Here is a 16,542-nt window from a genome sequence, read left to right as displayed (position 1 = left end):
ACAACGCTAGAAAAAGAAGCCCTGACCTCCAGAGCCCCATCTAACCTGATCTCATCAGCCAAGCAGTGTCAGCCCTGGTTAGTATTTGGATAGGAGACCACCAAGGAAGGTCCGGGGTTACTACACAGAGGCAGGTGATGGCAAACCACCTCTGAACATCTCTTGCCTTGAAAACCCTAGGGGGTTGCCATAAATCAGCTGTGACTTGATGGCAAAAAAGAAAAGAAAAACATTTAGTATAAATTTCACAAGTGTCTGGCAGTTTGTATATGTAGTGTCTGCCAAAAAAAAACCCCTGCATTTAATCCAAAAGTACTTAAAAATAATAAGATCCATTTATTTAGGAACTGTGTGACCTGGATTTTAAAATTCACCATCTGCATATAGCACTAATTCGACTTTTGTTTCTCCTATCTTTATTCCCTTAATGTGCTTTGTCCTGGTATATTGTGCAAGCGAGTAGTTTAAGAGCAAGGTTAAACAGTAAGGAGGACAAGGAGCAACTGCCTGGTTCTGCTGCTAATTGCAAAAGGCTGCAATTTGTGGTGGTGATCACACGTGCCCTTAATTCTGTATAAAATACTTTTCTAACAGAGTGGTTCCTCAGTGGAAAAGCCTTCCTCGGGAGGTGGTAAGCTCTCCTTCCCTGGAGGTTTTTAAGAAGAGACTAGATGGCCATCTGTCAGCAATGCTGATTCTATGACCTTAGGCCATCTTCTGGGCATGGAGTAGGGGTCACTGGGGGTGTGTGGGGGAGATAGTTGTTAATTTTCTGCATTGTGCAGGGGGTTGGACTAGATGACCCTGGTGGTCCCTTCCAACTCTTATGATTCTATGGTCCTTTTACTATATTCCAGCGCTAGATCCATCATTTCTAATACAGAGTGTAGAAAATTCCAGTGAATTCTGTCAAAGGCCTTCTCCCTATCTTGTGATAAGAGTAAACGTGGGGGCAACCTCCCTTTGCTAGTTGGTATGCTATCGACCATCCTGCTTATGAAGAGGATAAAAGGGTAGAAGGATGGGCATTAAGACAATTTGCTAATGCTGCAGGGATTATTTTGACATTTATTTATTTAATTTAAAAAATTATACCCTGCCTTTCTGACCTTTTCTGGGCCACCAAGGCAGCTACCTGATTAGAAACACACACAATAAAAAACACATCTTAAAACCAAACAAAAACACATCATTAAGACAATTAAAACCATTTAAAATACACATACAATGCAATGAAATTCACATACATTAAAAAAATAATTAAAAACAGAGCAGGAAGGAGGGATCACTGAGGGAACTCCGGTCGAAACAAAGTCTTCACTCTCTGGTGGAAGACAACAGAAGGGGAAAGGTGAGTCAGTCTGGAAGGGAGTTCCAGAGTTTCAGTGCTGCCCCAGAGAAGGCCTTTCCCCAGGTTGCCTCCTGATGAATTTCAGAAGGCAGGGCAGCCAAAGCAGAACTTTAGAAGATGACCATAATGGATGGGCTGGTTTGTAAACGGCCCTTCTGGCCCTTCACTGGAATGTTGGTCCCAAGCCATGTTAGGGATTTAAAGGTCAAAACCCAGCACCTTGAATTGTGCTTGGAAACAGATGGGGAGCCAGTGTAGATGGGCCAGGACTAGAATGCTATGGTCCCTACGACCCACTCCAGCAGTAGGTCTGAGTCTAAGAGTCTTCACAGTCTATTAACCTGTTCTATCAAGGGGAGCCTGAACTGACCCTAGAAGCTAAAATGACTAAACTGCGGCTATCATATTTTGGTCCCGTCATGAGACGACAAGAGTCACTGGAAAAGATAGTCATGCTAGGAAAAATTGAGGGCAGCAGGAAAAGAGGAAGACCCAACAAGAGATGGATTGACTCAATAAAGGAAGCCACAGCCTTCAATTTGCAAGATCTGAGCAAGGCTGTCAAAGAGGACATTTTGGAGGACTTTCATTCATAGGGTCGCCATGAGTCAGAAGCGACTTGACGGCACTTAACACACACACACATCAAGGGGAGAGCAAACCCATCCAGAATGGGTGAAGTTCCGGGTTGGACTTTCCACTCACTTCCACCTTGTTGGTATTAAGCTTCAGTTTATTAGTGTTCACCCACCCCAGAACTGCCTCCAAGTGCTGATTCAGGGTTTCTATAGTCTCCCTGAGATAGGCTGATGCGTGAGACAGAGCTAAGCGTGTTGGTAATAATCCAGCCCAAATCTCCAGATGACCTCACCCAGTGGTTTCAAGTAGATATTAAAAAGCGTAGGGGACAAGATGGAACTTTGCGTGACTCCCAAAGGCCATGGGACTGAGTGAGTAACAGTCCCCCAGCACCACCTTCTGAAACCTACCATCCAAGCAGGACTGAAACCAACATAATTCAGTGCCTCCCAGCCCAGCAAGGCGGTCCAGAAGGATGCTGTGATTGGTAGCACTGAAAGCAGCTGAGATGTCCACATTGATAAGAAACATGGAGCAGTAATTTTCCCATTGTGATGGGTCTCTACCACATTTAGCAATAAGTCATATATTTGCTTTGTACATAGTTAGGAGAAATTCTAGGTAAAAGTCCCCTGTACAAGCACTGGGTCATTCCTGACCCATGGGGTGATGTCACATCCCAATGTTTCCTAGGCAGACTTTGTTTACGGGGTGGTTTGTCAGTGCCTTCCCCAGTCATCTTCCCTTTACCCCAGCAATCTGGGTACTCATTTTACCGACCTCGGAAGGATGGAAGGCTGAGTCGACCTTGAGCCGGCTACCTGAAACTGACTTCTGTCGGGAATGGACTCAGGTTGTGAGCAGAGCTTGGACTGCAGTACTGCAGCTTACCACTCTGCGCCACTGGGCTCATAGGAGTAATTCTACTCCTTCCTTTATTTTGCCAGCCATTTGACTGGACAGCCATCTGGTCCAGCCAGTAGTATCACCTACTACCTGATCATTTTAACTGGAGATACCAGGGATTGAATCTGGAGCCTTCTGCATGCCAAGCAGATGCTATGCCGCTGATCCATGGGTCTGTGCCTCTCAACATCAGATGTCTTGCATTAGGTGATAATCTCCTAAAATATCGTTTCCTTAAGCAGCTGTAGTTCCTTCTCGTCATTGGAAACCGAAGCTGGTGGAATGCTGGTGTTGCTTGGTGAACAGGCAGGTCAGGAAATCAATCAACATTTGAGGTGAGCTGCCATAACCTTGAAGATGATGCCCTGGAGGCTTCCCTACAGCCATACTGTAATACTCTCCTGTGGGCAAGATATGATTGAATTCTGCAGTGGGGAAAAAAGCTTCATAACAGGTTTGTCTCAAGGGGACTTGTGCTTGAAAATAAAGCTGTGTTACTTGACACTGGGTGCTGCCAGCTACTGACTGACAAGGTAAAGATGAGAGTACAAGAGAGGGCAAAGGATGAAGAGTGATGGTCACGAAGCAGCACCTCTAAGGGAAAAAAGGCAACAGCAAGAAAAATTGGATTCACTTCCTGTCTGAGTAGGAAGAGTACTGATGTAGCCCGTTCCTGGGCTGGCTTTGCCATCACACACAAACACCTGCACGATAAAAAGAATCTGTACATGAATCTGTAGCCAGAGTGGCTCATTCAAGGGCTGTTTCCTACTGCACATGTGTAAGAAGGTGCAAACTGATCTGTGTACTTCAAGGACATGACCCAGCAGTGAGCCTGGGGGAGAAGGATGCCCCCTGCCATGTAGGTGCCAGAGGAGGCCAGAGATCTTAAAGAAATGAAAGCTGGTAACCACAGTTACAACACAGCTGCAAAACTGATCAGGATGTTTCTTGACTCGAGGTGCATCCGAGGCTTGCCTCAAATGTGATCCTGACTGTTTAAAATGTCCATCTGCGTGAAGTTTTCAGCATCCTGTGTGTGCAGTGGCAGGGCCTTCAGGGAGGGAAGGGAGTAGGAGTGGATTCAGATGGACAGCCACGGTGGCTTTGTCACCCCTCACAGGGACTGTGTAGGCAGCAATTAGAGTAGACCCAGGATCACTGTGTACGGTGAAATGCATGAATACTGAGAAGCGGGGGGTCTGCAGCCTCCTGGCAGCAAAACAACAAAATACCTTTCAAAATTTAACAATTTATTTACTTCATGAATACTCTGTTTTCCTCCCCAAAATGGCTTTCAACATTCTCCCCTTCTCTGTTTTATGATGATGAGAGCTCAATGGGAGTAAAACCAAGCTGGAGACTGCATCGCATGATCAGACCATGTGCTGCAAATAAGTGAAATCGCGAGGCATGAATACATTAATGGCGAAGGGGAACATGTTTACAGGGGGTCGATCTATCATTGGCTAAAAAGCACCTTGTTGGCCAGAGGCAGCGCACTTCTGATTATGGCGGTTACCGCACTTGTATTCCCAGCGATGTATTAAGAGTTTGAAAATGTTATAAAAAATACTGTTCGCACTTTCTATGTATTCCCACCGATGTATTAAGAGTTTGAAAACGTTATAAAAAATACTGTTCGCACTTTGTTTGGCCCTTTAGCTGTGAAGACGTCTTCCAACCTGTTATAAGCCGTGGTATCCAAAAACCCTTTTAAAGCGATGTTTTTTATAACATTTTCAAACTCTTAATACATCGCTGGGAATACAAAGTGCGGTAACCCCCTATGGCATGCTGGGGACAGCTGTTCTTCTGAGTCCTACGGAAGGAGCAGGGCTAAAAAGTAAATAGTCTGCTTTGTGTTGTAAAGCTTGTCGTAGGGGGTTACCGCACTTTGTATTCCCAGCGATGTATTAAGAGTTTAAAAGTGTTGTAAAAAACATCGCTTTAAAAGGGTTTTTGGATACCATGGCTTATAAATGGTTGAAAGACGTCTTCACAGCTAAAGGGGCCAAACAAAGTGCGAACAGTATTTTTTATAACGTTTTCAAACTCTTAATACATTGCTGGGAATACAAGTGCGGTAACCCCCATAGAGTATATTGCTAAACAGAAAATAAAAATATAGTTTTCTTTAAATACAACACAACATAAAACATGTTAGTTGGCTGTATGGTTTGTCATCTCTTTAAATATATATTTATTGTTAGAAATTTAAACTACTGATGAGTAGTGCCCAATTCATCCAACATTTTTCAGTCAAGATAACAGCAATTGTGGGAGGAGCACCATTTGGCTTTTAAAATATCATTTAGGTGCCTTCCCTGCCATCCTTTAACGGTATAAGTCTAAGGAATGTTTTATACCCCAGACCTCATGCACTACAGCTACCTAAAATTTTGATGCTGGCAGCTAAAATTTCAAAGTTTCGCCTGGACTCTGTGATGGCCATTTGAAGAGATTGGGTGTATCTTTTGAGAGCACGTGCCTTGAGTTTCACTTGTCTTCGCTGTAAAGTGTAACTCCAAATTTTAAATTCATTAAATATATCAACTCCATGCACACAGGACAAATTCATGTAAGAAACTGAGCCGTTCATTTAAAAGCAACTCCTTCACAGCGTGTTTCCCTCAAGCATCAGATTTGCAGTCTGTTGCGTGGATAGCTAGAAAATTCTGGCAAGATTTAATAGTCACCTAGGCAAGATTTGCTAAATTTAGAAAAGCCACTTTGGTTTGTGTTTGTAAACAAGTCTTCCAGCTTTTGCGCAATGTGTGTACCTCTCGACAAACTCTGGAGGAAACATATGCTTTAGATTTCCAAATTTGGACTGTGTGGCAAATAGCGAAGGAAATTGTGCAATGGTGGTTTTGGTGACGGAGGAGCTAAGAAATAAAAGAGTTTTATCAATTCTATCTGTTTTATTTCATATGAAACTCATGGGGGACGGGGCCTTTAAATGGCTGAGCATTGGTGGTCGGGCAGTGCACAGAGGCTGCACGGTGAGGTAACTCTCGCAAGAGGCTGGAAGGTGGAAGGGGCAAGCATGGTTAGCCTCACACTCTTTAAAAGACCTTGGGACACAGGTGAGGAGAATGGTCTCTGCTGCGTATTCCAGACAGCACAGGAGGGGCTGTGGCTCAGTGGTGGAGCATTTGCTTGGCATGCAGAAGGTCCCAGGTTCAATCCCTGGCATCTCCAGTTAAAGGGACTAGGTGCGTAGGCAATGTGAAACACCTCTGCTTGAGAGTCTGGAGAGCCACTGCCGGTCTGAGTAGACAATACTGACTTGGATGGACCAAGGGTCTGATTCAGTAGAAGGCAGCTTCATGTGTTGATGAGGAGAGCCTTCTCAGGACTCAGTGGGGGAGAGCAAATGGGGGAGGGGGAGAGGAGGATAAGAGTACCCAGAAACCCCCTTTCTTCCTAATCTCAGGCTATGTGGCATGGCCCATGGGAAAAGGGAAGCAGGGCTCCAGCAAGGGAGCAAGGCCTGGTCACCCCCACCTCTGACAGATTCACGACACGTCAGAGGTGGAAAGTGCCATCGAGTCACAGCTAACTTACGGCAACCTCCATAGGGTTTTCAAGGCAAAAGACGTTGGGAGGTGGTTTGCCATTGCCTGCCTCCACATGGGTCGAGAGAGTTCTGAGATAACTGTGACTGGCCCAAGGTCTCCCAGCAGGCTTCATGTGGAGGAGTGGGGAATCGACCAGAATTACAACCTCATAAAAACAGCACCAGCAACACCGAAATATTTTAAAATCAGATCAGAGATTCCGCAGGGTCATACAACATGTCCCTTCTTCAAACACCTTCACTCTTTCTGTAGAAGAAAAGCATGCCTAACTAGGAGCGTTTTGCAAATTCTCCAGAATCTAAGCAGAGAGGAGTCTTTCCTCAGGGCTGCAGAGAGTAAATTCCAACAAGACCTCATTTTAAAACGTCTGGTTTCAAAATCTAGCTGTATGCTCAGTACGTTTTGGTACGATTGTAATTGGGCAAACTGAAGAATTATCAGTGGCCTTCAAAAGCTTGTCAGTTCCTGCTGTGAAGGAAACATTTGCAGCATGTAGACGGTGTGTATGTGTGTGCAAATTTTTATTAGAATCCAGAAACAAGTGCCTGTAGCATTAAGTGAAATCTTAAACTGTGGAACCGCTCTCCTCTGTAGCACCTTTGTAACAAGCAAGGTTGAATTTTATGGCATTTCTATTGAGGTGTTTGCACAGCATTTTAGCCTAGTAGTTACTCCCTCTCTCTCTCTCTCCCTCCCCCCAAACTGTATGTTTGTGGTTTTTTGTGTTTGTAATTTTAGCAACTGTTGTGGCTACTTTGCTAGAATTTTATCTCGCTAAAAGTTTGCAGAGGAAGACATGCTTGTGTCTGTGTGTGTGCGCGCGCAAACCCACGTGCATGCTGCAGGTCCCCACTTATCTGTGGCACTTCCACCTGAGGAGGTCCATAGGACAGTGCACTCCAAAGCTACATGGCAGCTTCCCTTTCTGGCCTGACCTTGTAGGCACAGAAATAGAGGCAATCAGGGTCCAGTGAATGCTGGGCAGCTCCCACCCTGTTAAGTCGGGGAGTGACTGACAGAGGGCAGCTGAGTCGGGGTACAGTGGGACTTGGCTATGGATGACAATTGTGGAACTCTCTGCCCCAGGATGTGGTGATAGCTGCCAACGTGGAAGATTTTAAGAGGGGATTGGACACGTTCATGGAGGAGAGGGTTAACATGGCTACTAGTAAAAATGAATACTAGTCATGATGCATACCTGTTCTCTCCAGGATCAGAGACGCATGCCTATTATATTAGGTGGTTTGGAACACAGGCAGGAGAATGCTGCTGCAGTCATCTTGTTTGTGGGCTTCCTAGAGGCACCTGGTTGGCCACTGTGTGAACAGATGGCTAGACTTGGTGGGCCTTGGTCTGATCCAGCATGGCCTTTCTTATGTTCTTATGACAATGACAAGATGTTGTTTGGGAGCAATATGTTGTTTCGTGCAATGGGCTTCTTTGTTGTGTAAAGGTAAAGGTCCCCTGTGCAAGCACCGGGTCATTCCTGACCCATGGGGTGACATCACACCCTGACATTTACTAGGAAGACTTTGTTTACAGGGTGGTTTGCCAGTTCCTTCCCCGGTCATCTTCCCTTTACCCCCAGCAAGCTGGGTACTCATTTTCCCGACCTTGGAAGGATGGAAGGCTGAGTCAACCTTGAGCTGGCTACCTGAAACCGACTCCCGTTGGGATCGAACTCAGGTCGTGAGCAGAGCTTGGACTGCAGTACTGCAGCTTACCACTCTGCACCACAGGGCTCTTTTTTGTGAAGGAAATACAAATTGTCGCTGCTAGATATCCTGAAGTGTGTCTTAGTCCATTTATTTAAAAAAGAGAATTGTGCCCGAGGCCTGATTCTGACCACTGTTTCTGCACTCTCTCGCTGATGATGCTGTGCATTCACTTTCTGTTTGAGGATATGTGAATGCACAAAGCTGCCTTATACCTCTGTTGCTGTGCACATTTGTCTTGTATCAGAGGTTTCTCCCCCTTCGTTGTTTATACCAAGTCATACCATTGGTCCATCTATCCCAATATCAACTGTTCCAAGCAGTGTCAAGTAGAGAACAGGTGCTTCCTAGCACCTGTTTCCTGAAACTCTTTAACTGGAGATGCTGGGAATTGAACCTGGAATGTTGTGTGTACAAAGTGGGTGCTCTACCTCTGAACTATGGCCTCATCTGTCTGGGGTACCATCCCATCTCCTCTGTTGCATGGGGTTGGCTTTCTTCATTTTATCTGCAAGCAGATTATGTGCCTTCCCACCTGGGGAGGGGTCATGGCTCAATGGTAGAGCATCTGCTTGGCATGCAGAAGGTCCTAGGTTCAATCCCCAGCATCTCCGGTTAAAGGGACTAGGCAGGTAGGTGATGTGAAAGACCCCTGCCTGAGAACCTGGAGAGCCGCTGCCGGTCTGAGTAGACAGTACTGACTTTGATGGACCAAGGGACTGCTTCAGTATAAGGCAGCTTCATGTGTTCATGTGGTGTTTTTGAAGGTGAATTGGTATTCTTCTGCCACATCTCTCTGGGGCATCACAGTAAAGCATGGGCATAATAAACAAATAAGCTTGGCAGTTGAGTTGGTAAGGGCATGCTGGCTAGCTAAAGCCCTGAAGGTTCTGGTCCTTCCATTTTTCAAAAGAATTACTGTGGAGCAGCCTAAACAATTTTACAAATGTTCCTAGAAAAGAGGGGAAACCATGATTATATCATCATAGAACCAGCAGTTAAGAATCTTCCTCCTCCCCCCCGTACTGATTCACTTTGATGCTGATAAAATCAATCCATAAACACATAATTGGTAATTAAAAAGCGAATTAATAAAACTGACAGCAATAAAATTAAAACAACAAAAAGCAGCAGTTTGAATTTAGAATTATTTCAATGAGAATAGATATAATCTTGCTGTGTTAAGTAAGGGTATAATTTAGCAGCGGATCAGAGGGTTTTGTGGCAGGCCTGACTGCCGGTTGCCTTTTCCATGGATTTGCCCTGGATCTGCACAGTTAGACTTGCATGGTGGGCCCAGGTACACGTGGGCCCAATATGGATTGGGACCACAAGGAGGAGGGGACTTAAGTTTTCCTTCCCTACTGCCATTTTCTTGAGGTGAACCAGTCCTGGGAAACCACAGTTTACCTCTTTTTGAGGAAGTACATATGCCTCTTATCTGTACGTGTGGTTTCTCTCACAGGGTAAATTGCATAAATAGGATCTCTGGTTTTGATCTGACCTGCAGCCAGTCAGGTGAATGTATAGCTTTATTTTGAATTGAATTATTTTATTATGTATATGTGGTTTTATCCCTCACTGCTGGTTTAGAAATAGATAAAAACATACACACACTCTTTCACACAAATGCTAGAGATAATCTCCTGGAAAACATTTAATTCCAACTTTGAAACTGCCAAGCTTGCCTAATATTGTTCTTTCAATGGCATCCATTCGTTCTTAGTAATTTTATGAATCTATGACTCTTTAGAAATGGAAATTTTCCCATGGAAAAATGAATCACTAGAAAAAAATTCTGCCCCACAACGCTAGCCGTTGGTCAAATATCATTGGCAGATGACTGATCAAAAATATTTCTATTGATATGTCAGCTTAATTCATTTAAATAATATGCTGTCTGTTTGGAGGACTTTTTCCCATCTGTAAAGACTAGCTATCAAGTCAAACATTCATCGCAGGACTGCCCTCTGCTGTTTGGAAGTATCTAAACAGGTAGGAATAGGATAGGCTCATATGCCAGCACTGAAAATTGTGTGTGTTTTCTTCCCCTGGTTTAAGCTTATAGTGTAAATATGCTGTCGGTTTGGGTGACTTGGGGATAGAACTTCTCATTTGGGGCCTGAGCTAATATATGGCTATACGTTTTTGTTTTTCAGGATCTTATGAATGTGGGATATGTGGGAAAAAATACAAGTATTACAACTGCTTCCAGACCCACGTGCGTGCACACACAGGTATCGGTCACCTACTTTCCAATCTTGCTATATTTGCATCCTCCACCAAATGTTCATTCATATGTTAAGGATTCAGAATGAACCCCAAGAGAGAACTTCTTGTGTCTGCTGACTCTATCAAGTCCGTCTTTGCAATCAAGATGTCTAAACGCTTAGTTTTGTATTTTTATTTAAAGAAAAGGGAAGCAGAGATTCCTGCAAAACTGAATTATGTGCCCAATTCCAGTATGGCATTTCTGGGATGTTTCAGCCACACATCCTTATCAGTTCACTGTCTTGAGTCAATTCTTCTATGGTTTTTCAATAGAGCTGTAAATGTCACCCACCGGAACTACCAACCTGGCTGTTTTATTCATTTTTGCGTATCTGCCATGATAAGAGAGCTTGGACGTGTGTATTCCAAGCTTTAAGAAATCTGGTTTTGTTAATCATAGAGAGGGGCTATGTGCCTCGCAGGGAGCTGCATCCCTCGCTGCTGGAAATATCACTGAGCCCATACTTTCAGTTGTCTAGATTTCATGATGATTAAGAGATGCTGGCTTGATTGAAAAAGAAGAAGGATTCTTGGGAAGCCGAATTCTGCACCCAGTTCCACATTCTGCACTTTTTCTGCTTACCTGCAGGAATGAGGCACAGACGCAGTTCTGGTCATGTGCCCTTAATATTTCCAGGGGATGATGACCTACTTTTTCTGTGGTGTGTGTGGCATAGGTAGGGGTAACAGAAGCCAAGTGCAGTTCCTAGGTCTTTAGACAGCTGTGTGCCACTAAGCCTTTAGCCTCAAAATAGCTCCAGGTGACTCTAGTTAGCTAGTAGCCCCAAAATAGCTCCAGGTGACTCTGGTTAGCGAGCTAAGCTGCGTGCAATAGGGGAACGCCTCGAGGGCCTTTGACTTGGTGGAAGATGCCTTCCAGCTTCACATTTTGAGCTGTTTATTGTGGGGTGGGTCGGTGCCTTTTCACCATGGAAGTCTGTGCAGCACACCAGGAGGAATCAGAAGCCAGGACACTGCGGGGCCCACTCTGCAGGGAATGTGCCTTTGAGGCTTGCAATGCGACTTCTAAGCTGGGCTTTCTCTTTGCGCAGACACTGAAGCTGCCTCGGGCGAAGGGGCCTCCCCAGGCAGTAAGTACAAACTTCCTGTATGTGTATCTGAGAGGGTGATGGGGCAGAACAGGATGGGGGGGTATGATGTGTGTGTGTGGGGGGGGGGGGGATGACGTCTACGGAGGTGAGCTATTCTATTCCCCTATCAGCCTATTGGCATAATTCATAGGTAGCCTGCACCATCTAGAAGGCTCCAGACTGGCTGTCTCGTTCGTTGCGCTGTACACTCTGATGGTGACGCACAAATGAAGTCGACAGGGTCACAGGGCGCAAAAGAGGCACCCAAGTCCCCTCCCCCGTGTGAGCAGCACCCCTTGCTGTGCTGCCACCACCTGCCAGACTGGCCTTCCCCTATCGCTGCTGCTGTTTTCGAGTCAGAGGAGTCAAACGTTTGTGGTGGTTGATCGTGTTCTTGATTGCCTTCACTTGAGTGCATGCTTGTTTTCTCCTTCTAGGTTTTAAAGGGATCAAACCTAAAAAAAAAAAAACCCCAGCTCTGTGTGTCTGTGTTCTTAGCAAGCAAAAGGGGATGGGGTGGTGGTGGACATCTTTCCCCGCTTGCTCTGTTACTGTTTGCATGAAGTGGACCCCGGCATTCAAAGCTGGGATCCATCCCCTGCACTCTGCAGCGATGCAGTCAGTTCCGCCACTTTGGGGTTATGACACCTTGTTCTCCTGCATGTGTGAATCTGGCCTTGGTAGTGAATATTTAGACTTTTATAAAGATGTATGTGTAGACACACACAGATTTGGGAGAATGGTGAAAGTGTGCGAGTTGGCAACTCTACTGAGGATTGCTCAAGCGATCTTGAGTACATGCCATCAAACTGGGGTGAGGAGAGCCTTTGCATCTCATGCCGTGAGAGGTTTCTGACAAGGGTCTGTATCCACCTGCTCGATCTTAGATTCCTAGGTATCAAGAATTGCAAAGTCTCTGCAAGCTTAGGGAAATGTCTAAAAATCCGTCGTTACCAGAATGAGATTTTTAGGGGGCTGTGAATTTCCTGGATCTCACTTTCGATTGTGTCCTTTGGAGATCATTTTACTACCTCGGTTTATCTTAAGATGTACCTGGATAGCATTGAAATAGGCTGTGAGGGAAGGGTGGGGGTGGGGAATAACACGGATATATGAAGGCTCCTTGTGATCTGGCAACATCTCTTGGAACGGTTGCGAACTTTGCCTTGGGCTTCTCAAGCCGTGTGCTCTTCTTCCTCCTCACAGACAATTTTCGGTACACCTGTGATATCTGTGGGAAAAAGTACAAATACTACAGCTGTTTCCAAGAACACCGAGACCTGCATGCTGTGGATGGTGAGTGCATTCTCCTCACTTGTCATTGCAAGTTGAGAGAAGCCGTAGAACCAGCCTCTGCTTGTCCGTAAAGTCTGTTGCCCTCTCATTGCTTTGGAGTGAGGTGAAAGCTGCCCTGGGTTGCCTTAAGGCTCCACCACGTCCTACCCCGGCAGTGACTGCGTTTGACTGACTTAGGTTGCAGTGTCGTTCAAAGAGGCAGGCTTGTGCATCTCCAGTTGCTGTGGCTCAGTGGTAAAGGATGTGCTTTGCAAGTGATAGGCCCCCAGTTCAATCCCTGGTATCTCTTGTCAAAGGGTCTCAAGTACTGGAAAAGATCTTTCTCTTTCTCTTTTTCTCCCTCTCCCATAATACTAGTGTTAGCCGAAATGCTCTGTGAATGGGGAAATTAGCGAGCAATCGGAAACTACAATATTTATAAAGCGGGAGCAACCTTTGTATACCAGAGCCAGTATTCTGTGACCTTTAAAATGACGACAGAGACAATGGAATTCGAATTAAGAGAGTTTATGTCGTTTCAAGCATTCAGTGGTGCCACACAAACATACAGAGATTCTCAGAAATAAAAGGTAGTAGAGTAAGGATGGATGCCAACGTGGCAGGAGATCGTTGGTTGGGAAATACTGCACCTTTTCTAGATGAGGAGTTCTCCAAGTTCCCGTAGACTAAGATAGTAGAAAATATAAAGAAGGCGAGGGCAAGGGGTTCCCGTGGGCTCGGCCAGCGAGGCGGGAGGGAGCGTGATCAGGCTGCGCAAACCCTTAACCAACAGAGTAACGGCAAAGATGCCAGGAAAGACCTAAGGTAACATAATGGGAGTGGGCAACCCCAGATATACTGTTTCTCTGGGGGCGGGGTGATAGGATTACCCCTTCCAGGTTCCCAGGTGACAAAAGGTGACAAAGGACTTAATGTCTGGCTGCCAGGGTGTGTATGTTGGAATTTGGAAATCTATTCTTATTCCAGTGGCTTGTGCAACCCGGGAGGAACCGAGAGATCCTTGCTGATGGGCTTAACGATCCTAAAACAAAAGGCGCAATCATAATAATGTCCAGAGATCGCGATCTCGCATAGCTGGCAGAGCTAGTCATGGAGCGGACATATTCATGGAGGAAAGGGGTATTCATGGCTATTAGTTAAAATGGATACTAGTCATGCTGCATACCTATTCTCTCTAGTATCAGAGGAGCATGCCTATTATTTTGGGTGCGGTGGAACACAGGCAGGATGCTGCTGCTGCACTCATCTTGTTGTGGCTTCCTAGAGGCACCTGGTTTGCCACTGTGTGAACAGACTGCTGGACTTGATGGGCCTTGGTCTGATCCAGCAGGGCCTTCCTTATGTTCTTATCTGAGTCCCTGGAGAGCTGCTGCCAATCAGAGTAGACAGCAGTGAGGTAGGTGGACCAATGATCTGATTCATCATAAGGCAGCTTTGTATACTTTTCAACTTCGATATACATGCGCAACATCAGTGTCATAACAAAAGCTCGATGTTCTAGGACGGTATATGCCAGATTATTTGCCATTTCCCTTTCTCCTGCCTGGGAAAACGAGAAAAGGAGGAGCTTTGATGGTGGTTGAGGAGTTCTGCAGAGCTGTCATGCAGGAGTTTAATTTCTCTGTTTCTTCTTCCCCGCCCCTTTCATCTATTCTGTGTTAGATTTTAGTGTGGAAGTGGGCTCCAGAAATCCAGGCAGGAAAGCTGCAATACTTTGCATCAAGATTGTACTGGATTAAGGAAATGGGTGAGGGATACCCACCTTGATGGATTGGATTGGAATGTGGTTCAGACTTGTGTCTGCCAGTTTTAATCGGCATGGGGCAATTTCAGTTGGCAGGGCACAGACTTTCATTCCTCATATCCTTGTACTAGGAAATGAAAGGAAACCTGAAGATGACCTAACAGTGCCTGATGTCTTCTGTGTACTGTATTGTATTTGTAAACTCTGTCATACTTCCTTCAATATTCTCCCCCTCCCCAAAATTCATTGTGCAAACACTGTTAAATTGAATCAGTACAAATCATAGAACCATAAAGTTGGAAGGGGCCATACAGGCCATCTAGTCCAACTCCCTGCTCAATACAGAATCAGCCTAGAGCATCCCTGACAAGTGTTTGTCTAGCCACTGTTTAAAGACTTCCAGTGAGGGGGAGCTCACCACCTCCCCAGCCAGCTGATTCCACTGTTGAACAACTCCTACTGTAAAAAAAAATTCCCTGATATCCAGCCGGTACCTTTCTGCCTGTAATTTAAAGCCATTATTGTGATGCAGCCTGACCAGAATATTGTTTCAAGTCCAGCGGGATTATGACATCTTGCGATTTGAATGTTATGCCTCTGTTGATACAAGATTGCATTAGCCTTTTTTGTCGCTGCATCACACTGGCTGGTCATATTTAACTTATGGTCCACCCATACTCCAAGATCTTGTTCACGCACACTGCTACCCAGAAGTGTATCCCCCATCCAGTATATGTGTTCCTAGTATCCTTTGCTGGTAATATGCCAATGTATTTAAACTGAGTTGTTCATTCATTAGATAAAATATTTTGATTATAAGTACTTAGTTCAAAGGAGCTTAGAAACAAGAAGGGGAAAATGGGCTGCATATGGGAACAAGAATTAGTTTGGAAAATACCTCTGCTTTTATAGTTTAATCATTAGTGGAATTAATACTACAGGGTGAGAGTATTAGAGATTTGAATTAGAAAGAAAGAAAATGGGAGAGTTTATTAGTGGTTAGAATCTCAGATGAGGAGCTGAGGGACCCAGGTTCGAATCCCCATTCTGCCCTACAAGTTCACTGGGTGACCTTGGGCCAATCAGTCTCTCTCAGTCTAACCTACCTCACAGGGCAAGTGGTTGGAAGAATAAAATAGAGAAGGGGGCAGAATGATGTTGTAATCCACTGTTGATCCCCACTGGAATTTAAGGGTGCGCCTGGCTGCACTCGCTTGCCGATCGCTCTGGGTCATGGGGACTTTGCCAGACCGTGGCTGCTTCTTTTCTCTTTCCAGACCCCTACGACCAAACGATCATAGCCAAGGATGAGGTGAAGGAAGAGGAGCCTGAGCCGTTTCAGAAGATTGGTCCAAGTATGACTTACCGAGTTTGCAACTTAAGTAATTAACCAGCTTTCGAAGTATACAGTGTGGGTTATGTGAGGCCTGGCCACTAGATGCTTAGCAAAAGTTTGATCTGTTGGCCAGGATTTTAGATGCTGTGGCCAAGTGAAGGATGTGCATTGAATTCCTTGGGGGGGGTAATGAGCTGGGCGTATTCATCTCTTGTAAACCCCCACATCTCTTGGCCCCAGTATTCATTGAAAAGGGGAAAGGGGGAGGCGGCCTCTGAAATCTCAGAGGTGCCTGAGAAAGTCTGAGCCAGACTTCCAGAATGTGTGCAGGGCTAAGACACCTCACAGCGTGCTGCAACTGTAGCTTGTTCCTCCTTTCTCTGGTCTCCGGGGCAGCTCTCTCCTTCTGAGATTTTGTCAAAGATGGCCCCATGGAAAATCGAAACTGAAGTAATGCAAAAAGGGTGGATAATCTTGCAATTCCAAATTTGGACAAGAATCTCTGCAAACAGGAGCTAGCCCTTCTCAATGTTACAGCAGTCATGTCGACCCTACTAAATTCCCAGCTCTACTGACTAGACTAATGAGGGTGGGCACAGTCTTGGGGTGGGACCATAGCTCACTGCCCCGGCATCTGCTTTATGGGCAGAAGGTCCCTCATCCAATCCT

General features: G+C 45.4%; 1 protein-coding gene across 9 annotated transcripts in view; it reads left to right on the top strand.

Annotated features, from left to right (window-relative positions):
• ZNF618 (zinc finger protein 618) overlaps positions 1–16,542 on the top strand; it is a 60,143-nt gene that overhangs the window by 15,863 nt on the left and 27,738 nt on the right. For 5 of the 9 annotated variants that reach the window (XM_056860642.1, XM_056860637.1, XM_056860638.1 and 2 more), the window contains 4 exons: positions 10,295–10,372; positions 11,459–11,497; positions 12,704–12,793; positions 15,815–15,919. In XM_056860642.1, coding sequence (XP_056716620.1) covers positions 10,295–10,372; positions 11,459–11,497; positions 12,704–12,793; positions 15,815–15,919 — 312 coding nt within the window. Of the gene's footprint in view, positions 1–10,294; positions 10,373–11,458; positions 11,498–12,703; positions 12,794–14,483; positions 14,541–15,814; positions 15,920–16,542 lie in introns of those variants that run through there. The other 4 variants (XM_056860646.1, XM_056860639.1, XM_056860644.1 and 1 more) reach the window with 3 other exon arrangements.

This window comes from Euleptes europaea, chromosome 14 (assembly GCF_029931775.1).
Source record: "Euleptes europaea isolate rEulEur1 chromosome 14, rEulEur1.hap1, whole genome shotgun sequence".
In the NCBI taxonomy this organism is placed as follows: Eukaryota; Metazoa; Chordata; class Lepidosauria; order Squamata; family Sphaerodactylidae; genus Euleptes; species Euleptes europaea.
This window is presented reverse-complemented; position numbering and strand designations above follow the sequence as displayed.